The sequence below is a fragment of the Camelina sativa genome, chromosome 3 (genome assembly GCF_030686135.1).
Source record: "Camelina sativa cultivar CO46 ecotype springtype chromosome 3, ASM3068613v1".
Taxonomy (NCBI): Eukaryota; Viridiplantae; Streptophyta; class Magnoliopsida; order Brassicales; family Brassicaceae; genus Camelina; species Camelina sativa.
In genome coordinates this window covers 1156469-1179617 of record NC_141882.1, presented here as the reverse complement: position 1 = coordinate 1179617, position 23149 = coordinate 1156469, and the positions used below count along the sequence as shown (strand labels likewise).

General features: G+C 32.9%; 3 protein-coding genes and 1 pseudogene across 4 annotated transcripts; 1 reads left to right on the top strand and 3 right to left on the bottom strand.

Annotated features, from left to right (window-relative positions):
• Positions 1-1089: 1089 nt before the first annotated feature.
• LOC104778548 (uncharacterized) lies at positions 1090-3151 on the bottom strand (annotated as a pseudogene). The gene is made up of 7 exons (XR_015594819.1): positions 2889-3151; positions 2174-2306; positions 1995-2088; positions 1773-1901; positions 1577-1663; positions 1365-1445; positions 1090-1267 (listed from the first exon to the last, which is right to left on the bottom strand). The product of XR_015594819.1 is annotated as an uncharacterized LOC104778548 (transcript).
• Positions 3152-10664: 7513 nt separating this feature from the next.
• LOC147946476 (uncharacterized) lies at positions 10665-12148 on the bottom strand. The gene is made up of 4 exons (XM_087494904.1): positions 11750-12148; positions 11463-11624; positions 11153-11348; positions 10665-10881 (listed from the first exon to the last, which is right to left on the bottom strand). The coding sequence occupies exons 1-4, from the start codon at positions 12053-12055 to the stop codon at positions 10877-10879; spliced, it is 669 nt and encodes a 222-aa protein (XP_087351030.1). The 5' UTR covers positions 12056-12148; the 3' UTR covers positions 10665-10876.
• A 5660-nt stretch (positions 12149-17808) lies between these two features.
• Positions 17809-18978, top strand: LOC104778546 (uncharacterized). Its single transcript, XM_010503003.3, has 3 exons — positions 17809-18183; positions 18329-18496; positions 18612-18978. The coding sequence occupies exons 1-3, from the start codon at positions 17863-17865 to the stop codon at positions 18813-18815; spliced, it is 693 nt and encodes a 230-aa protein (XP_010501305.2). The 5' UTR covers positions 17809-17862; the 3' UTR covers positions 18816-18978.
• A 2867-nt stretch (positions 18979-21845) lies between these two features.
• LOC104761083 (CASP-like protein 1C2) lies at positions 21846-22948 on the bottom strand. The gene is made up of 3 exons (XM_010484120.3): positions 22681-22948; positions 22494-22596; positions 21846-22221 (listed from the first exon to the last, which is right to left on the bottom strand). The coding sequence occupies exons 1-3, from the start codon at positions 22836-22838 to the stop codon at positions 21988-21990; spliced, it is 495 nt and encodes a 164-aa protein (XP_010482422.1). The 5' UTR covers positions 22839-22948; the 3' UTR covers positions 21846-21987.
• Between the last annotated feature and the right edge of the window lie 201 nt (positions 22949-23149).

Here is a 23149-nt window from a genome sequence, read left to right as displayed (position 1 = left end):
CAGGTCAATTCTCTCCTCACTCAACTCTGAGTTTGCGATGACCGATATGGGATTACTTCACTATTTTCTTGGTATATATGTTCGCAGGGACACTCACGGCATGATGTTGCAAAAACAAAATTATACCGCATATATCTTACATCGAGCCAAAATGTCAAACTGCAACCCTTGTACCACTCTCGTTGATACATCCGCCAAACTCGAAGCAGGTGTTGGCCCACCAGTTGCAGATCCAACCTTATATCGAAGCCTCGTCGGAGCCTTACAATATCTAACCATCACACGCCCCGACATTGCCTATGCGGTCCAGCAACTATGTCTTTTTATGCATGATCCTCGAGAGCCACACCTTAAAGCAATGAAGCGTGTTCTTCGCTACCTTAAAGGAACCATCTCTCAAGGCCTACGCTTGTCAAAATCAACGACCTCAACTCTCACGGCATACACTGATGCGGATTGGGCCGGATGCCCAAACACAAGACGTTCCACATCTGGTTTTTGCATTTTTCTCGGCGACAACCTTATCTCTTGGTCCTCCAAACGACAAGTGACGTTCTCTCGCTCTAGTGCTGAAGCCGAATACAGAGGTGTTGCGAATGTTGTAGCTGAGACCATATGGATCCGCAATCTTCTTCTCGAACTCGACTGTCCTCTATCTACGGCCACACTCGTCTATTGAGACAATGTGAGTGCAGTCTACCTCTCCACCAACCCCATACAACACCAGCGCAAAAAACATATCGAGCTTGACATTCTGTTTGTCCGAGAGCGAGTTGCACTAGGACAAGTCCGAGTCTTCCATGTACCTTCATCCCATCAATATGCGGATATCTTCACAAAGGGACTACCTGCCCCTTTATTCAATGCCTTCAAGTCCAGCCTTCAGGTTACACACTCATAACGTTTCGACTGCGGGAGGGTATTAGCATAGGAAATTATATATCTCTGTATGTTATTTAGGAAACATCTTAACTAGCCTCCAACGGCTATATTCCTCTCCACTCTGTATGTAATCTTTGTCCAATAATACTCTGAAAGCATCGATTGAGATTATACCTAATCTAATACCATGATGGTTGTGGCCTGTACGTTTAAAGATCAAATGAGGAAGAAGAGCACTATTTTGGCAGAGAGAGATTGGACCAGGAACATGAGTAAATATAGAGGTTTGAGACTATATTTACCGGAGCTTGTGCATTGCGGATGCACCAGCTGCAAGAGATATACAAGGAAGATCTTCATCTCCCCATACTGACTTTGCGTGATCCTACATATGAGTTTCAGCAAATATCTTTTCGTTAAGCAAGTTCTTTAGAGAAAGGAAAAAAAGATGAAATCCATGTGAGAAATGATCCGCCCTGTACCTTTAAACGCTTGAGCATTGCAGCAGAATTGTTCCACGTGCCATCAAGCAAAATGAAATGCAGAGTTTTATCCTCATCTGTCTGGGAAATATACAAAGTGTAGAGTCTTTCAGTCTATATCCTTACACAACCTAATGTAAGAATTTTTCTGTTTGAAATAAGCAACGATAGAAGAACAGAGAGCCTATAGTCAAAAACATTGCAATCTTTACCATGGATGATGATCCAGGATTCTCTGAAGCCGAACTACCAAAAGTGTCTTTAACCGAGAAAGTAACTTCAACGGACTCGGTTTTTTCCTGAGCATCCATCAGAACAAATATACAAGACTTTAGCAAAACAACTAAAGATTTTGAGTGACATCTTTTAAAGTTTAAACAACTAAGACTAGATCTTGATGAATGAAACACCTGCACGCTTGAATTCATTCCACATGATCTCTTCGTCTTCAGCGATTCCAAAGACGCAGAGTGTAGCGGATTGGACGCCAAATATCTGCCACAATAACTTGCCCGTGTTGTTCTGGCGTAGAAAATCCTGCCAACAGCTAAACAGCTTATCAGTCCATAGGAGTTGGGGACTGGTACAGATTCAATTGGAATAGCCGAGACTGGCTGGTGCAATACTGACCCTAGGATGCATATAAAGCCAAAAACGTATCTGTTTCCACAAAACCACACGGCTTGATATATGAACACATACAGTCCTCCATAGCAAGCCAACACTGCATATATTCAGAAAATGTCTCGTCTCTTAGGTATTGAGTTCATGGCAAATACAGCAATTCAAGAAACAGTAAATGGAATTACCTTCTGGCATAAATAACCCCTGGCTCCCAAGCAGCCGGCAAGCAACTTGTCGAGCAGAAAAGAAACGGAACTTTTTCTCCGGGTCATCTAATGTAGCCCTGTGTTTCTTATCTTCATATGCACCAAAGGGTCCCTGTGATAGTTAGTTGCACATAAGTAGACGTATTATAACATTTAAGAGCTCAAAGATCAACCCAAATCATATCAACCAGGAAGAAACCAGTAGCATTCCACAACAAGACGATATAATCATTATACTCGTAGAGCCTCAGAAGATACCACAGCTCAAGTCACTATAGCAAGATCCTCATAAATGAATAACCTCACTCTTAACATTTAAGAGCTCAAAGTGCAACCCAAATCACATCAACCAGGAAGAAACCAGTAGCATTCCACAAAAAAGACGATATAATCATTATACTCATAGAGCTTCAGAAGTACCACAGAAGAAAGAACAAACGAAAGAAGATACCACAGCTCAAGTCACTATAGCAAGATCCTCAGAAATGAGTATCTAAGTATAACGAGTATCTAAGTAGCATTCCACAACAAGACGATAGAATCATTATACTCGTAGAGCTTCAGAAGATACCACAGCTAAAATCAGTATAGCAAGATCCTCAGAAATGAGTAATGTCATACCTAAACAACATAAGCATAAACGATTCAAAAGGAAACAAACATGGAGGTTTCATACATGGTCACCGGCAATTACTTGTAACTTGCCACCATTTCCACCAAACTCTATAGGAGAATCCAATTTGCACTCCAGAACTTTCAAATCATTCACAATCTGTTTGACCGCCGCTGGGAATGGAGACACCGGACCCCATCTCCGCCACTCCTCTACCGAGATGATTCTCCGAGTGTACGGCGGCGGATACGGCAGTGAAATAGTAGAGACGGAGAGAAATCGAGAACGACGGATGCTCCGGCGAAATAACGCATCGTTGGGTAACAATAATCTAATTTTACGGGTAATTGAATAATAATGGGCTTTTATTAATATGCCTATTATCAAATGTCCCAGGACCCAGTTTATAAAGAAGAACATACTATCGTTTTCCAAAGCCTAAATAATGGGAAGTGGAAGCAGGCAGAAAATCTATGTTTGAGAGTTTATTTTTTTTTAAACTAATGTATATGTCTTAATCTTCTTTTTCTACTAAGTTAAAAACAAGTTATAAGAGTCTTAATACCAGGTTGTATGATCAAATTTAACTATTCAGGCTTGAGGATGATAAAAAACAAAAGTTATAAACTACAAATCTTTGATGATTATATCAACAACATATAATATTTATGGTCCGTTTTAAGTTCAGCTTAGGAGAAAAATTCATCATTTGACCAAAAGTAAAAAAAAAAAAATAAGTAACCAAGTACAAGTACTATTACTATAAGCAAGTAACCAAGTATATATATAGTACAAAAATAGACCAAAAATAGGTAAAAAATAAAGAGATAAAAAGAGCAAATTGATTTTTTTTTTTTTTTTTTTTTATATGTCATTTGTTGGGACGAGGGAAGTGAGGGGGCGAGGCTAAAATGCCACAAACTGAAGAAAAAAAATCTGGCATGCCTATTTAATGTGAATGCCACAAAAATTATGAGATTACAAAATTACCTTTAATGAAATCAAAGACGAATAGTACAACTAAAATAGATTAATACAACTAAAACAACTTAGAGAAAAATTGGATAACTGGTATAATACAACAACTAAGACAATTGGTACAACTGAGATATAATATTATAACGAGTACAACTGATAAAGAATACAACAACCAGTACAACTAATATAAAACAGTACAACTAGTACAAATGATATATACAACGGGCGTACAACTAATAAAGAATACGTAAACAACTAATATATAAAAGTACAACTAGTACAAATGATATATACAATGGGTACAACTGTAATCAAAACCACTTATAATTCTAAACCTTAACGTCGCCGTCGTTGCCGATTCTGTACCATCAACCTTCCATTACTTCTCTCCATCACTTCTCTCCATCGCTTCTCTGTCGTCGAACCCAGATTTTAACCTCTCCACGGTTTCCTCCGCTGTCATCTGTTTCTATCTCCGATGGCAAAAAGAAACGATATGTAATCCCGATCTTCATCGGATTTGAAGCCAACACAAATACATCAGTTCTCTTTGCGCAGATTCAACACCATCAACGACTGAAATCTCTAACAGTTTTCTTCACTCTTTTGTCTGATTCTACATCCATCTCTTTCTCTCGATTTTGTCAGTTTTTTTTTTCTAGATCTGAGATTTTGTTTTACGTTATCAACGAAGGGACAAAATATTAGATATAATGTTAGATGGGTTTTTGGTTTTTTCAATAAATTTTAATTAAAAAAAAGTAAAATAATTAAAAAATATTACTATGGCATTCTAGCATTTTTATTTCGAGATTATGGCATTCTGGACATTGTTCCGGGAAGTGAAAATAAATCAAGCCAAAAACTGCATTAGTATATCGAACCCGAACTAGAATAATAGGGAAAATCAATATTCTTGTTTTAGTAATTAAAATATAACTGTATCATAAAGCATAAACCCCCAGAAATAACAGAAAAAAAAAAGGTCAAATGAATTATTATTAAACTTAAATAAAAACAAAGACATATCCAATCAGAAAATTCTAACTGAATTTCAGACTAGAATAATACCCTCATTATTAAAAAAATCTGCAGAAAAACGTCAATCAAAATTCATGTGGAACATTAACATAACGTAACATACCATATTATCGAAGTGTAAATTTTCACACACGAATATGTTTAAATACGTACGAGATCATTCTAATATGATTGCCTTACTCTTTTTCAACTTTGAATTGAGTCAATTAATTTCTCTATCAGTAATTCTCCGCTGGCTTCATTATTTGATTTTTGTCTTGTTTTGATAACTTTATTGTACCAGAACTTTCAGTTCATTTACAGATTATTCGTTAAGTAGTACTCAATTTGGCAGTCGGAGCAGAATTAATTCTCAAAATTTGAGTTTGCAATTTGTTATAAATAACCCAGCTCCGCGGTTCAGTGCTGGCATTGGGATCTATATAATTGATTTTTAAAAAAAAAAACTTTAGAAATTCAGTTTTAATGGTATCATCAGTTTTCTCAGTAAAGCTGAGCCACCAACCCTAGAATCTTTTGCCCTCGTCCAAATCAATTATATATATGTGTCCCTCCAAAATTGACTATTTATAATCATACCCCTCGCATCACTTGTTTATATTTTTGTTTTTACTGTCTTTCTTTATTTTTCGTTTTTCTTAATTTTTGTATGTTGTGTTGACCAGACTTTAAAACAAGTTGTATCTAACACGCAAAACGTTTTTAAGGTACACATCCAGATACAAAAATGGAAACAAAGCAGCAATAAGACATCGTGATTCGTCAATTTAATATCCGTTGGTCTGTGATAGCAAAAAGCCAAAAAAAATATTGTTAAACCAAAAAAAAATAGTAGTATATGTTGCAGTTTTACCCATTTCAGAGATTTGTATTGATTGCTAGCTAGAAACAAAAATATGTCATTATCATATCAGCTTATTCATTTTTTTTACCTCGACGAATCAACACAGTACATGTTGCTCTTTCAAAAGAATATTATAATAGCAGTTGTAAACTTGTAATTTGATCTTTTGAAATCCCAGTCTCGATGCATCCATCCTGCTGCTACAAAGGTCACGCCTTGTCATCTCGAGCTTCGCCGCCAAAAAAATTATTCTCTCTCCCTCTCTTTATTTCAAAATCAAGTCTCTATCAAACCCTAACTCTAGGGCCCTAGGCACCTCTGCTCGCAGGCTATTTACCAAAATGCCATTATATATTACTTTTTGTCACAAATTGTCTTATATATTAGAGATTCTCATTATGATATTGCATTTTTGCTGATGTGATTTTTCTAATCGTGCATAAAAACAAAGTTTAACTATTTCCCATTATTCCATATGACAAACTTTATTTTCTCTCAGAGTTTGTAAACTAACCTCTTTTCCATTACTAATTCAGTCTTAAAAGTTGCAAGGGTTAATTTGAAATGTTAGAATGTAACATACGTTGGGAATGGTTTATTAGTTCCTCATATATTAGCTAAAGAAGGGTTCTTATCCACAAAGTGAATTTTTACATATAAGTTTTAGCTCAGTTTCAATTATTTTCGAAAAGTGATCGTCTTACTTATGTAATTAGGTCCAGTAAAGAACATGGATGATAGTATTAAGCCCACCAACACCACGAACAAAAATATCAATTAATATTTTGTAATTTTTAGTAGAAAATGTGAAAAAGATTCTGATTAGTATTTACTAATTAAATTCCACTTCAAGTTAAAGCTTTCAACCATTCTTTCATTTTTGTGTGCTGGATACTTTCTGTATAATGTGTCAATAATGTGTCAACACATGCAATATGTTACCAACGCACAAAGTAAAAAATATCGCTAGTCTCTGTTATAATTTATTTCTCCTTTGTTTAGTTAAGTTCAGTCAGTTTTTTTATTTTCCAGACGAGATTAAACATTCCTATCAATATCTATAGATGATCCATGAGGATGAGGTAAAATGTTATTTAGAACAGGGAAAGAAACTATAGCTCAATTCTTACCATTTCGATAGGAAGGAATATACTAATTAAAAATTGCAACACCTTCCACTCAGTTTCGTTTATCCATCAAAAATGAATCTTGCATATATATATATCCAGAAATTACAACAGCTGGTAATTATAATCACATGGTAAGTGTTGATTTAAATTGGGGAAAAACCACAAAAAAAAAAAAGAAGAAGAAGGAATTGTTGACGTTGGATATAATTTGAACTATATACGCGTTTACAAGAAATGAACAATATTACAAATGGTTAAGTGAGTCATAATTAGTGGTCATAAACATTGTCAAAGCACGTAAGACTTGTTTGAAAGAAAGTCTAAAATTTTGACAATTTTCTTTGTCTGCTTTGAAAAGGTTTTTCAAACTACCTTAAAGTTTCTGATGGAGAAAGTGGAAATGTCACATCTGACAAGCAAACCCCTAACCCTATATATGCACCTCTACATTTAAGCTATTTACATAAATGCCATATATACAAAATGCTAGTATGATAAGAAAATTTGCATATAAGAGGGTGCTTTGAATGTCTTTTCACTTTTTCAGAGTTATATAACATATTAAAATTTGAGGAACAAGTCAATAAATAACAAAAGAAGACAATGGTGTAGGAATTTATGGAGTATATATTGAAGATCATGGTCCATGCTATATAAGTTTTGATGATGTTGCTGGGTCATTAACTATGATAAAAATTGCAACAATTTGTCCCTCGTAAAAATTGGTATATATATATATATGTATGATGTATCACAAAAGTTAGTCTGCTTTTTCAATACCTCTATATTGAAACCGTGTCCGTACGTACATAATTCTTTCTATTTATTTCTTTATTTATTTATTCTTTGATCGATTTTTTTTGTTTCTATTAACTTTAAGAGTAGTACAAAAGTAAACCTAAAAGGTGAACCAAAATCAGATAACCCCAAGCATATATGGAGAGAGAAATGGCGGTAGATAAACAGAATCAAATATACTTCGATGTTAAGTTACAAATTAATTTAATTATGTGTAATAATTCCTTCAGTTAGTTTCTTTAAAAAAAAAAAAAATCAATTTACATAGATGCTTTGAATTTACAGTAATTTTATATTGTTACATTTGTTCTATACAAAAATAAAAAAATAAGAATTTAAATAAAGATGTTGTAATTAAAGGGTTACATAAATATATATAATGGAATTGCTTGCCAGCCAATCTCGTGTCTTACTGTGAGATACATCATACATGTAAAAGAGTAACAATATAATTAAAAGAGCCTAAAGAAAAATACAAAAAGAAAATATGATTATTACGTATACAATTAAAGCCGACCCATGCATTTCTTCTGTTTTATGTTCCGTCTACTTTTTTTGTCAGGGATATTTCACAGAGGTTATAGACTTCTCTCCATGGCATCTACAAACAAATTGGAAGGATATGCACATACATAGACTTTATACCATAGTACATGATAAACTTTCGTCACATATAATTACAAGTTAGTCCCTTCATATACAAATAGACACATGTTACTATAAAAGTGGTGTGGTAATGTGGTATCAAACCACCAAGTGAGTGAGGTTGGTGTATGGTTAAATTGATAAGTATCATTTCATTTTTAAAAGAGTATATATATAGCCAGCCATAAACATATCAACTATATACCACCGTAAATTAATGCATGAGGCTTTAGGTAAAACAAAAACTAGTGTTAATTAGTTTTGTTTATCAATTAAGCAATCGAAAATACACAATACTAAACAAAACAAAAAAGTAAAGTAAGAGAGAGAGAGAGAGAGAGAGATGTTTGTTTTTGTTGATCGAGTACTGTGAGTCGATGGATCATCAAGTAAATGGAGCCCACATAGATATTTTGCCCTACTCAAGCAAGAAATGATATTTCTTTTTAAAATAATTAATCCCAATATGCTTTTTGTTTGTTCCTTTATATAACTAAGCCCCCTTCTCTGAGAGTTCTTTTCTCCGCCCTCAACCCTCATTACTTTTCTCCACCCAAAAGGATACCAGAGATAAACTGGGTTTGTTTCTTTTCTTTGAAACTGTTTTTTTTTTTTTTTTAAATTTATGTTTTTCTTCTTGTAGTGTGTGTTGTTTGCTCATCATAGCGTATATAGATGATGTGTTTGATCGGATTCTAGGGGATAACATTTCTTTATTTTTGTTTTGAACCTTTCAATAGATCAAGTTTAGAAACAAGCTAAGAACAAGTTTTTTTTCTGAGATTTTAGTTAGCTGAGTTCTTCTCTCCCTCAATCCTCATTTACTTTTTTCTCCGGTACCAAATAAGTTCTTTGAGAACTGGGTTTTTTTTCTTTTCTTCGTGTGTGGTTTGTTTGCTCAAAGTGTACGTATGTGTACAGATGATGTGTTTCTTTGGAAAACCTTTCAATGATGAGTTTAGAAACAAGAACAACTTTTTTTTTTGAGATTTCCTTCATCTAAGTTCTTTTCTTTGGAAAACCTTTCAATGATGAGTTTAGAAACAAGAACAGCTTTTTTTTTTGAGATTTCCTTCATCTGATAGTATTACTTGAGAAACTGGGTTTTGTTTTTAAATTTCTTGCTCTCTTCTTGTGTGTTTTGTTTGCTCATGGCGTATGTAGATGCAGATGTGTTTGATCGGTTTCTATGGATAACATTTCTTCATTTTTTTTGTTTTTAATATTAAGTACTTAAGAAACGAAAACAACTTTTTTTCTGGAAATTTTATTTATCTGAGTTCTTCTCTCCCTCAGTCCTCATTACTTTTCTCCGGCGTGGTACCAATTAAGTTATTTGAGAAACTGGTTTTTTTCTTTAATTTCTTTGAAACCGACTTTATTTTTCTTCGTGTGTGTGCTTTTTGTTTGCTCAAAGTGTATATGTATAGATGATGTGTATGACCCTGTTTCTATGGAAATCGTTTTCGTAAACCTTCAATAATACGTTTGTAAACACAAACAAAACTTCATTTTGTTTGAGCCTTTCAATGACAAGTTTAATTAGAAACAAGAATGAGTTTTTTAAATAATTATTCAGCTGATCGAGTTCCTTTCTCCAGTACCAAATAGGGTTATGACATGAGAAACTGGTTTTTCTAATTAGTGTTTGTGTGTTTTTATATTTATTTTTAATTTGGATCAACGTGTATATATATAGATGATGTGTTTGATCGGTTTAATATAGAAACATTTCTTCAGTTTTTTAACCCTTCCATAATTTTCTTCCTTGTTAATTTTTACAAAACAATTTGTGTGCGCCCCGCTCTGATGTTGCTTCTTTTTTTTGGTGGAAAATGACTGAAATTTGTTAATTTTGCAGGAAATATGGGTAAGAATGACCTAGGCGGCAAACCAAGAACGCCTAAATTACCCAACTACAGCTAGCTTCATGTGTTAAAACGTAAGGAACAACAGAATTACGCAACAGTTTTCTACATTGTTCATGTTTTGTCAGTATGAAGATTCAAGTTTGGGATGGCAGATTTATGACTTACCAATGCCAATCCCACGGTATGGTGCAAGAACACCAAGCGTCATTAAATAAAAAAACTGTCTTTACTCCTTTTAAATAAGAGAAATTTCTTTAAATACCATTAAAAAAGTTTTTTTTTTCAAAAATACCACATTTTAGTTTTTTTTTTTTCAAAAAAATTACAAAAGTTTATTTTTCCAAAATTACCATAAACACAAAAAAAAAATGAATTTTAAGGATGTAGAATTTTTTTTTTTTATGTTTGGTTGACAAATTTAGTTTTAGGAGTAGGGTTTAATATTTATAATTTAGGAATTAGTTTTTAGTATTAGAACTTTAATTCAACTATATGGTATCTTTACATTTTAGTGGTACTTTCAGAAGAAAAAAAAAACTAAATTGTGATATTTTTGAAATAAAAATATATTTTACTGGTATTTATAACAATTGACTTTTAAATAATTAATCACCCAGTCATTATAAACCTTACAGAGACAGACATAAGTAGAGTTCTAAATTATAAAAATATGAAATCTTCGAGAAGGTTAATTATTTCAGCAGAAAAAAACAACTACTTAATCCACCTGGCCTGGGGCATTGGGAGCGCTCAACGACACCATCAATCTGCAATTAGAGAAAAGATGAAACACATATCATTCATTCGAGGAATTGTTTTAGATTATAAGAATCAGATGACAAAAATCAAAACAGAGGAGTAAACAAAAAAATCAAAGCCGCATATGATTCAACAAAATATATATATGTATTTAAAGCGTACGTAGGTTTCGGCAATTAGAAAATATTTCAAGAAATGATAAATCGGGATATAATAATATACTATCAAATTAGGAACAAAACAAAGAGAAAGGCAAGCAAGTTTGCAGCATTATTACACCTTTTTTAAGAGCTGAAGAAGGTCTGCAAAAGATGGGATGAATATTTCTTTGCCATGGCTTACGCTCAGCCTTGGCTTGATACTCAACAAGTTCCCCTTGAGGAGACTCCTTAGCCATGAAAGTAATATAAGCTTTGATACTAGTGGCAAGATTGTCCACGGCCCTCACGATACGATCAAGCGTAACAGTCTTTTTCTGTTATAATAAGAATTCACAAAATTAAGATAAATGACTTGAAGATTGATAACACTAACACTAACTAACTAACTAAAAAACGAGACAGACCAGACAGAGTAGAAAGAAAGTAACCTCAACTTGGTTGTATTTGGCAATAGCGACATTGGCCATAATCTCCATGTAGTCACGCCCCGTGAGGGGCTCCACGTAGTGGGCATCGAGATCGACACCGCGTAATCCTCCATGACGACGATGAAGAGATTTAGGAATCATATCGTCATCCACCTTAAAACCCTGCAATAACCCCCACACAATAAACAAGATTGAAGCTTATTTATTTATTACCAACATAAATCCAAAGATGATCCAAGTGCCTAACGAAACAGGGAATTATGGGTGAGAGAGAAGGAAGCAAAAACCTGGCTCTCGTGATAATGGCGTGCGTATCGACGAAACTCAAATTCCTTTTCATCCGCGGGAGGCTCCTCAGGCGACTCGTAGTCTGAGCCATCGAAACTATCGAAACCCCAAACCTGGTCATCGCTTTCACTGTTACTCTCCTCCTCACCTTTCCCGCTTTCTTCTTCTTCTTCTTCTTCTTCGTCCGCCGGTAAAATTGTTTCGGCCTTGCGTTTTTGGCCACAAAGCGAAGACAGATCCGTGAAAGATGCATCCATGGTTTGCATCACCTCGGGCTCGGTGCTTAAACAGAGATCCATGGACATTGAGAGAGATTCAAAAAAAAAAAACCCTAACTAGATTGGTTCGATTTTTTTTTGTCGATTTCAATTTCTCAGGACGGACACACATATACTAACAATTTCTAATTCGCCCCCTCCTAACTTCACCTATTTACGATATTGCCATCGTCCTCCCTATATTCGGTTTAACCCACATAGTTGGTTTACTATAATTTTATCGGTTGAATTATAGTAAACCAAACGACGGCCTAAGTTAAGAAAGACTTATCTATATTATTATTTTTGGAAGCAGTTTTGTCAAAGTAGTCTCAAAGGTATTTACAACGAATGCCATTATTATTAAAACATTTTTAAAAAGAGTTAAAATATAAAATAAAAATATGCAAGGTCCTTACAATTAAGTCTATCAGGATTACGGATTTTAGCAAGGTACATTTGCGGTTGGCGCGTTGTCCCGAAACTACAAATATATGATTAAAATAAATATATTATATATAAGTAATATTTTTACATAGTTATGAATATATAATATGTGAAATACGTGATAATGTGAGAAAATTTATTGCATACCAATTAAAATATTTACAAAATATCAATATTATAAGTTATTTTATAATTTGTTTTTTTCTTTGCCACTAAATTTTTAAAGAGTAATTAATATAAAATTTAGGTCGAGGACATGCTTAAACATAACTTTAACAGCCGCGGTCTTAGCGGGTTGACCCGCTGGGGTCCAAAAAAAAAAGAATGTGAACCAACCTGTTTGACACCTCTATATAAATAATTTATAAACAAACAGGTACAACTTAATAATATAAAAGGATATTAACACTATAAATTAATTTAGAACACAAATAAATTATTTTGTTGTATACCGCAGATTAAATCATAGAATTAACAATCAAAATACAACTATACAATCTTAAACATCAAATAAAACATATAAAACTAATTTATAATTACATTTTGAAATTTAATGATTTTAGTCAAATAAATAATTCTGCGGTGTACTGCGGGTTAAAATCTAGTATACCTTATTTTTGCTTGCAAGTAGGACTGACACAACAATTTTTCATTCCTTATTTTTTTGTTTCAGTATACATTTTGTTTAAGGTTTCTGTAGTTTATTTTACACAAAGATTAAGAAACTATTTTTTTACAAAAACATCATTTTGTTGTTTACTTAACATAACTCAACTAAAAAAAAACTGAGAACAAACCAATGATCAATATAGCATAAAAAAAAAAAAAAGAAGGTACATTAATGTTGCATACCTGCGTAGAGAAGTAGTAATAATTTGTGTATAAAAAGTGAGAACATCACTTAAGTTCAAGAAGAAAAATATCTCCAAAACGGAAGGAGTAATTTGTTTTAAACAAACAGTTAAAAGAGACGTGAAATGTTAGACTTTGTTTGTATGAGACTATGACTATGACTCTATGAAATATCATTATATCAAAAGCTGTATTTGCTTTCCCAAGGTTCCAAGGAATTGATCCGTAGTTACCAAAATAATTAAAATAAGATTGGTGATCGTATTGAATAATAGTTCGTCTTATCAGCTTTATTAATCACATTTCACATTGTCACTTTGTTATTTACTGTCCGTGGAAAAATAACATTGGCAGGTTGAATTTATCAACCATTAAGTTGGCTTAAACTAAATAAATAATTCAATTTCTCTAGTAGACACTACGTTGTATGACATGCATAAATGCATATATAAGAAATACTTTTAATTGACTATGTATAATACTAGATTCACAAGTAGAGGCAGAGAGAAAATGCATAATTAATTGACTATGCATATAAAGGTCTTACTCATTTTCTTGTTTTATAATTTAACCCATACATATAACTACAAACAAACCTTACTTACACAACATAACTAAATCGAGTTCTCATCATAAGGTTTTTTTTAATCGGAAACTGGTAAAGCGCACGGGCGGAGACCATCAATCTGCAATTATAAAAGGAGAAACACACATAATCATTCGAGGAATTGTATCGACTAAAAGAATCAGATGACAATAAACAGAAGCAATACACAAAATGATTCTCCCACATATACCACCTCTGATCAATTGTTACTCATGTCGAGTTCGGCTGATGCATTTAATACTGTGCTTTGAAATTTGAATATTCCCCTCTACACGCAATATTAAAACAATTAACCTTTCCCATTAGACAAACTTTTATTTCTCTTAGATTTTGTCTTTATTAAAATATTAGAATATTAGGAAAAAATCATTAAATAATTAGTTTTCTTGCCAGTAGGACTGACGGTGACAGCTTTAGCAACAAATATAAGACACCTGAGTTTTCTCGGCTATCCACCAGAAACGTGGTTTTGTTTCTATGAGGGTGATCAATAGCTGGATTTGTTTTTCCAAGGTTCCAAGGAAACTGATTCGTCTACCTATTTGAGTTTTGACTAGAACGATTGGAATACAACAACCCGTCCGAGGTTACCTATCAAATTTGCTTTGCATACACGCAAAAAAAACTAACATATTTGCTAATAATATGTAAGCTACTTAAATGATGAATTGAAAGTGAATTTTTAACATCAAGTTAGAAGTTGTAGCCTAGTAGGCACAATTAACAACATAGATTAATCCTACAGACATAGCTGATAAAAAACGATCACAGGAAAATATCATGTGGACACATATGCAAAAAACATTAGATCATTGTGCATATGATGAAAACGCAATAGAGCTCTGTCTTCTTAGTCCTTCATACAAACAATTACAAGAAGATATAGCAGAACAATAACCTGAAGACACATTATAGCAGAAACAATAACCTGAAGACACATTATATCTGCAGACCATAGGCCAAGCTCGAACACTAATTTGCTCTTTCTACACCCCAGCTCAAGATGTTCCTCGGTATGTGAAAGTAAAGACTTCTCCAGTGATCATTTGCAAAGGTAATCCGCCAATATATTATACGATAGAACAACAAACTTTTCTGCACATAACAAAAAAAGTGAATCAAATTACGAAACAGAAAAAATAGAAATTGGAAAAGTAGTTTTTTTTTTGTAGAAAAAAAAGGGGAAAAATGCTAAAAAAAAACCGAAATTATTTTTATTTGGAAGTTTAATACCCAATAGTTTTGGATTGGAATAAAAATACACCAAATAATAAAACTGTGTTATTTAAAATCTAAATTAATTAGTGTTGTTATTTTCATACCCACGATTTTTCAAATAATTTTTAATTTTTAATATAAAAATTCTTGATTTTTTGTTAACCATATCAAACCCGGAGTTAACATCTACTTCTTTCTCTCTTCTTCCTCCTCCTCTCTAATCGTCGATCGAGTCTATATTTCTCTGTAAAACAACCCCCCTCAGTCTATTTCTCTGTAAAACAAGCATGAAGCGTCTCATAAGCTACACACAAACACACTTCATGTTCCCCTTCTTCCTCTCTCCACATTTACATTCGATCTCAACAACCATTGGATCCTTCTTCCCTTTCTTCCTCTCTCTGGTCCGATTTCGGGGAGAGAAAACCGCCGCCTGGGTAGGGTGGTTCTTAGGGTTCGGACTCTGATTCTTCTGCGCCGATGATTTCTTCGCGGATTTTGATTTAGCCTGACTTGAAATGTTAGGGTTTGAATTCTCCAAAGATCTGAAAGTATCTTGAACCTTGAAATGAAGAAACTTGCTCTGATCCTTTACCAGAGTACCTAATTTCTCATTCTTCAATGTCAACTACTACTCCAACGGAAAAAAATAAGAACAGAATCTGGAAATCAAATGAGCAATATGAATAACGAAATCTAGATCTGAGAATCAATTTCAAAACGAATTAGTGTTTTATGCTGCCGCCTCCTTCGTTTCCCTCGCCCGTGATAACAATCGCTACACCAAGCTTATCATCGGAGAAGGAGGCGACACCGGAGTTGAGCAACGACGATTATAGAGGAGGACGAAGATGAGATAAAGAAGTAGATAACCGGGTTAACTCCCGGTTTGATATGGTTAACAGAAAACCAAGAATTTTTCTATTAAAAATTAATAATTAATTAGATAACCGGAGTAAAATTGGAATTTTGATTTTGTTGAAAAAACATGGGTATGAAAATAACAACACTAATTAATTTGGGTTTTAAATGACACATTTTTATTATTTGGTGTATTTTTATCCCAATCTAAAACCATTGGGTATTAAACTTCTAAATAAAAATAACTTTAGTTTTTTTTGGCATTTTTCCCGAAAAAAACTTCTAAATAAAAATAACTTTAGTTTTTTTTGGCATTTTGTACACTAGTAGTAGTTTTGTCCCAAAAAAAAAAATGTTACTAGTTATCCTTTACACTTAAAAAAGCTTAATATGTGTACAATTTCACTATTATGGCTAAACGAGGAAATTAGGATAGTGTTTAATCAAAAAGATAGGACAGAAGTAGGACGACGGTCAGGGCTAAGCCATGAAATAGTCTTTTGAGTCATAAAAAATTAACAATAAATAAATTGGTGATCGGATGAGGTGATATGTAAACACAATTCTAATTAATTAAGAAGGTTCAAATTTAATTAACCATTACTTAACATGACTGAAAAATAAGAGTTCAAATATAAAGATGTTGTAATTAGGATACAAATATAAGTCGAAAAACAAAAGAAATATTTACATATACAACTCCATTTTTCCGGTTAAATCCTACTATATTAATTGAGAAGTACAAATATGAAACTAACATTAAACTGTATAAAAATTACGTTCAATTGCCATTAGGAAAACTTAACTAAGATTAATTAATTAATTAAAAACGAAAATTGGGGACACATAAAATAAAATAAATTGTAGAAAAGTAAAAAAAAATCTATTAGAATCAAAACTAATTCGTCCTTAAAAAAAATTAACAGCTAAGATTTTAAAAATCTAATCGAAGAAATTCTATATAACCATAAATTTTATCAAAAAAAGTTTCCAGCACAGATTAAAATTTTTATCAAAAATCTAATCAAATAAAATATATAACAATTCGCTTAGATTTTAAAAATTAATAAAAAAAATATAGATATAGTATCTTATCTATTTTTAAAAAAATATATATATATATTTTTTAGCCACCATTCTTTAAGAAAATAAAATTAAATTGAAATTTAAATATATTCAATGCTTGAAAGTGCTCAAATGTGCTTATTACAAACAACAATGAATGTTGTTTTCAAAGAGATTGTTTGAGAACCATTATCTTTTTACTTACTTCACAACTATACCAAGAATTGCGTTTAATTGACAAAGGTTTAAACAATTTTATTCATTACATGCAAATATTTTATTGACAGGTTTTCAATAAATATTTTTAAAATACAAAAATTTAAATATAAGTAAACCGGATTTTTAATCACAAACCATTATAAATAACATAATAACAAAATAAATTATTACAAATTTTTATCAAAAGAAAAGTTTAGCTCGCGGTTTTCTGCGGGTTAGTACCTAGTAATACTAGTAAACCAAACCGCGGAAGTAATCTTTTTTGATTAAACACTATTCTAACCGTTACACAGCTAGTTAAACTTTCTTGTCTCTGTATATGTGTACTTAAAAACTACTGTATAAAGTAAAGACGTTGGCGTGCAAGATAACAACTTCCCGGTCCAAAATTAAAATTACTTAAATACTGTACTGAAATATTATTAAAAATGCAACGTTAGAAAAACCAAACGCGAGGGCACTATTGTCAATAGTCACGTTTAGATAGGTGGGGGTTAAGAATCAACCAATCTTCTTCTTTTTTCTTCTCTAACTTGTCCGTCAGTCCGTGTCGTCTCTAGGGTTTTCTTTTACTTGAGAAAAAAGAATGGATCCCAAATCCAGCGATGTCGATACTGTTGAAGAAGCAAATTTAGAGACGCCGAGATCCCTCTATACTATTGAAGAATTAAATTCCAGGCTAGAGTTTGAGAGATTCATTAAAAGATTCGCCAAGATTGGTTTCAAGGTGCTGGAAAAGGACGAGATTTCCACGTCTAGCGAGGAAGAAGACGAGGACGAGGATAAGGACAGCGTGGAAAGCGATCAGGAATGGGATGTTGATAGTTTCGAGGGTTGTGAATACGAATCTGATCCTGAAGAGTCTGAGGATTGGCGTCGCTACGTGCGCCAATGTTACAAAAGCGAGGTATGTTATGTCTGGTCCCTTTTATCGATCTCGCTCTGATTATATATATATATATATATTAGGGTAGATCCCTTGGAATTTATAATCGCATTTTGGTAGCTAGGGGAGTGTAAGTGTAACTCTTGGTTAATTATTTATTTGTCAGGGTTTCGATGTGCCACGAGATTGCGTTCCCAAGCGGACTTCGGGTCGAATTTGCTGTGGATTCTGTCCCGTTGAACTTGATGAATACTTTAGTCCGCCCGACCTTACAGGGCGTCAGTACATGGAAAACATGCTCAAAGTCGTCATTGCCAAACACAACGAAACAAAGGCTTGTTTTCTACACTTACAGTTTCTTTTTTTATATTTTTCTTGTGATCCACACCACACTCTCTCTGTTTTATGTAACTAGAACCTAACTGCAATTTGTCTTTGTGTATATATAGAAGAAGAATTTGGTGCTGGACCATATCGTGAGGGCCGTTGTGTTAATGGGAGGTAAGGTCAAAGCATACATAACGTTCATGGCTAAAGAAACTCCCGAGGGAGAGCTCGTGGAGTATCAGGGCAAAGCTGAATGGAAGGTCTGGGAGAGAAACTTCCATCCACTCCTCTGCAGACCAGCCTCTGAGCAGAGACAGTTACCCTAGGTTTATTATATATTTTACTCTGTTTATTTGGTACTTCTCTGTATATACATCCATCTTTATCAGTGTCATCTCTCTACTTTCATATGAAAGTGATTTGCCAAGAACATCATATATATTCGCCTGCCTGTTACTCTTAAATATATAGTAGTTTGGAAGTTCGTTATTTGACAATCTCTGTCTGCGTTTTTTTGTTTATATGGGTATATAACAGGGGATACTTGCTATTACGATCTGATTAAAATTAAAAGGTTGTATTTTGTTTTGACTGATTGCATTGCAGATTTGATTATGTGGAGCCTGCTATTTTGATTAAGAAACCGAGTTTAGAAACTTGTGATGCTATTGATTATGTTAACTTATAAACTTGTGATGCTATTGTAATGGATTTAATTAGCAACTCCCTTATTTAAAAGCTCTATGTTATTGTTGCAACCTATATATCGTTTATGGTTCATCCTTTGTAAGTTGAAACTCGTTAATCTAGTTGTCTTTTTCAGTTCAATATGTTTGTTTCTTAACTATCAACAATAGATTTGCGCGCACAGAGTATATTTCTAAGTTAAAACTCGTTACTCTAGAAGTCTTTTTCAGTTTAATATGTTTGTGAGTTTGTCCCTTTAACTAGGATCATAAATTTGTAAACAAAGATATTGGTAATTAACCAGCCCTTTTGGGCCACCAGCTCTGCGTTAAATATTTCGCTGTTGCATAGATCTGTTAAAAGAAAAGTCACCCTAATTCATCACTTCAAATTTACTTTGACAAGCAAAATAATTTTGAAACGAAACCGAGACCATAATCCACACAAATATAAAACTCATCCAAAGATGTACTAAATTCCAAAAAGCAGTATTCTGAACACTAGAAGATTAAGCAAGTGATCAACAAAAAGTAGAAGATTCACAAGAGGAATAGTTTTAGACTTTCCCCAAGATAAGCACAACAATGTTTTTAAGACTCTTGATCAACCACAATGAAATCATGGAAGAACGACAGTAACTCCCGAGTTGTCGTCTATGAAGATGCGGCTGTAACCATTCACTCCTCATATCTCTCCCCAGTTGTTCTGGATGAGGAAACACTGTTTATGATAATCTTTTGTGTAACCATATCCTACAACCAGGACCATGTGAGATGGTACTTGTATCCCATATGTTGCCTTTAAAATCTTAACTTCGTAAATTTCCTGAAATAATTTGGTAGAATAGAGTTATTAAATTACACATTGTAAATTCATTAATAACAGAGTGAGGGATAATTTATTTTTATTAATCAAGGACGGTAGTAATTTTTTTTTGTTACTAACCTTCTTAAGTGACTAGAATTCACCGTCATCAATATATATATATATATATAATTACATACCTTGCTACTTCTTGCAGTGCTACCAACGGTAAGTAAACCTTTGTCTCTGATATGACCTTTGTCTCTGAGATGAGCGACATAAGTTCTTAAGCTCTAAACTTGCTAGTTTTTAGTAACTTCTTTTTTGAGTTTTAGATTTTCCACCTATGGTAGGCTCATTGTTATCCATTTTTTGCAATATCAAAGGGCCGTATAACAAAAACACACAAATTTATTGGAAAACTTAATTAACAAAGAAGAAAAATTATTGAAAGGGTCTCATATATCATCAAATGAAGAAACCAATCAAACACATGCATGCATATATATTACAATCATTAAGATCTTTCCCTTTAAAACAAACATGAAACTTACGACAATATGTATGATCACACCTTGTACAAGATAATAATAAAATACCTTTCCAAATTCTAAAACCGATGCAAATTCTTAAATGATACAATACAAATTAGTATGTAAGATTGTAAAAGTGATGCAAAGTCTCAAATGATAACTTATGGTTAACATCAAAATTTGAAATTCTCATACTTCTCCGAAACTAATATATTTTTGGAGTTTAAAGAAAATAATTATAGTTTATCATATTATGTAAATCAACTGATGAAAAGTGTAAATATGACTTAATTAATTATTTGTGGAAAAAAATGACTTAATTAATTAATGGTTAACTAAACTTTTGGATTTTTCTAATTCAAAGGTATTAGATTGCATATCTGCTCACCTAGTTACCTCGAATTTCTTTTGACTGTTCATTTTTGACTGACTCAAGACTACTTCATGGCTCAATTCTAATTTAGTAAAGCATCAATCATCCTACTAATTTACTGAAGTGTAAATTCTTATTTTTTTTTATTAAACTACTACACATATTAAGTTTTTGCGTGTATCATTTGTCTGTCTAGCTAAAATTTAATGTCTTTTTATCTTTTTGCAAAATTCTTGCAAATTTAAAGCTATCTGAAAGTATATTTTGTGTAGAACAAATGCAAAATTATTGCAAATTTGAAGCAATATAAATTGAAAAAAATAGAAAAATCTAACTTGAGGAATTATTATACACCAGAAAATTAATTTGTAATATAACAACGTAGTCGCGAATTATATATAATGAAAGTCAATAACCGCAACAATTACGTCTGTCTCGTGGTGGATCTTATGAACTTAGCTGCAATTTTCACTAATATTCCTTTGCATACCAGTTTTCATTAATACTATCAATTTCTGAAGATAATTGAAACAAGGCTAAAACTTATATCTAAAAATCACTTTCGCCATTTATTTTGTGTGGATACGAACCCTTACTTAATATGAACTAATAAATAATTCCCAACGTTCTAGTCAAATGTACACTCTGACATTTCAAACGAACCCTTGCAACCTTTTAAACTGAATTAATAATGAAAAAGGGGTTATAATACATATCTGAGAGAAAATAAAGTTTGTCAAATGGAATTATGAAAAATAGTTAAATTTTGTTTCTATCCTAAGCTGAACTTAGAGCGGACCATAACTGTTATATGTTATTGATATAATCATCAAAGATTTGTAGTTTATAGCTTTTTTTTAATCATCCTTAAGCCTAAATAGTTAAAGTTGATCATACGAGAAGACTCTTATAACTTGTTTTTAACTTAGTAGAAAAATAACTCATATTATCCTGTCATATTGATATTAAATAAATATATTTTTAATTGTTTAAGTGATCAAGAAAGCGAGAAACAAAAAATGAACAACATTAAAAGCACAAAAAATACATATATTTTCTATGAATATTTATCCTTAAAAAAAAGAAAAATTATTATTCGATTCATGATTTTCGAAGAAGAAAAGGATCGACTACATGGTGGATGGAGAAGATGAGCAAGAAAACGTAAAGAACCAATGCGACTAAACCGGCGATTAAAGCTCCGGTTATCTGATCGCAGAATCTCGGTACTTGGCCGCAAATTGGCAACCAACCTGCGTTTGCGTTTCCTCTTTTACCCACTTGTGCCACCGCCACTGCCGCTGATAAGCTCGACGTCAGCAGCATCGTCACCATCTTTACGGTTAATTTAACAATTACATATAAAAACTTGATTAAACAACATATTTATCGAAGTTAAGCTATGACATAGATCATTAGAAGTTGTTTGAAACAATAATATATAATCATGATTCTAACAAATTCTACATTATATTAGTATGTTTATATCAAAAAAATTATATTTCGAGCACTCCTCTAATTGCCGTTTATAATGTATTTTGATAACATTTTAGGTACCAAAAAAAAAAGAAGTTATTACTAGCATAGAGAGTATAGAGATAAATTACCAAGTCCAACACAACTACGAACTTCCACAATAAACTCTCTTTTGGTAGAAACAGAACGAGAAAGCTATAAACGCTCACAATCGCGTTTGCAATCACGAAGTACCTGCGATAGACGCACACATGCATGCATAAGCATGTACATACTTATAAAAATCCTCGTTAAACACGCCAAATAGGAAAAACTTACTTGAACGCAGCCAAATCGCTATACTTGGCTACTAGGGATAGGACAAAGAAGGAAGACCTTTCACGGCTAGTGATCATTGCGATAACCGCTCCTAATGCGGCACAAAATGCCGCAAATCGCAGTACCAACCCACCCAATCTCTGTGTTAACTTCACCATCAATTTAGTTTTTTCTTCTTTTTTTTTTTGGGATATCTACAGAGTTTTAAACTGTGAAATTTAACAATGGAAGAGAAAAGGAGAGAGAGAGATAAAGACAATGTAAGAAAACAAAGTCACGAAATATAAACCATAGTAAAATGAATATGATATTGGAGTGTTGGATGGGTTTGTTTCAACTGTCTCCACCGGTCATGCAAGATTTATTTATTTTTGTGTTTAAGAGATTTATAAAGCAAAATAAAATATCAAATGTGAATCAACTAACATGAACAAATTAATTTCCTAGTGAAACAACACCATTGACATTT

Excerpts from the sequence above, each read along its gene's own strand:
- LOC147946476 (XM_087494904.1), bottom strand. The coding sequence starts at position 12,055 with ATGTCCATGGATCTCTGTTTAAGCACCGAGCCCGAGGTGATGCAAACC. Across the intron at positions 11,625-11,749 it reads GCCATTATCACGAGAGCCAG|GGTTTTAAGGTGGATGACGA; the intron begins GTTTTTGCTTCC and ends GGGTTATTGCAG. Across the intron at positions 11,349-11,462 it reads CCAAATACAACCAAGTTGAG|AAAAAGACTGTTACGCTTGA; the intron begins GTTACTTTCTTT and ends TTATTATAACAG.
- LOC104778546 (XM_010503003.3), top strand. The coding sequence starts at position 17,863 with ATGGATCCCAAATCCAGCGATGTCGATACTGTTGAAGAAGCAAATTTA. Across the intron at positions 18,184-18,328 it reads GCCAATGTTACAAAAGCGAG|GGTTTCGATGTGCCACGAGA; the intron begins GTATGTTATGTC and ends TTTATTTGTCAG. Across the intron at positions 18,497-18,611 it reads CCAAACACAACGAAACAAAG|AAGAAGAATTTGGTGCTGGA; the intron begins GCTTGTTTTCTA and ends GTGTATATATAG.
- LOC104761083 (XM_010484120.3), bottom strand. The coding sequence starts at position 22,838 with ATGGTGAAGTTAACACAGAGATTGGGTGGGTTGGTACTGCGATTTGCG. Across the intron at positions 22,597-22,680 it reads AGCGATTTGGCTGCGTTCAA|GTACTTCGTGATTGCAAACG; the intron begins GTAAGTTTTTCC and ends CGTCTATCGCAG. Across the intron at positions 22,222-22,493 it reads TCGTAGTTGTGTTGGACTTG|ATGGTGACGATGCTGCTGAC; the intron begins GTAATTTATCTC and ends TTAACCGTAAAG.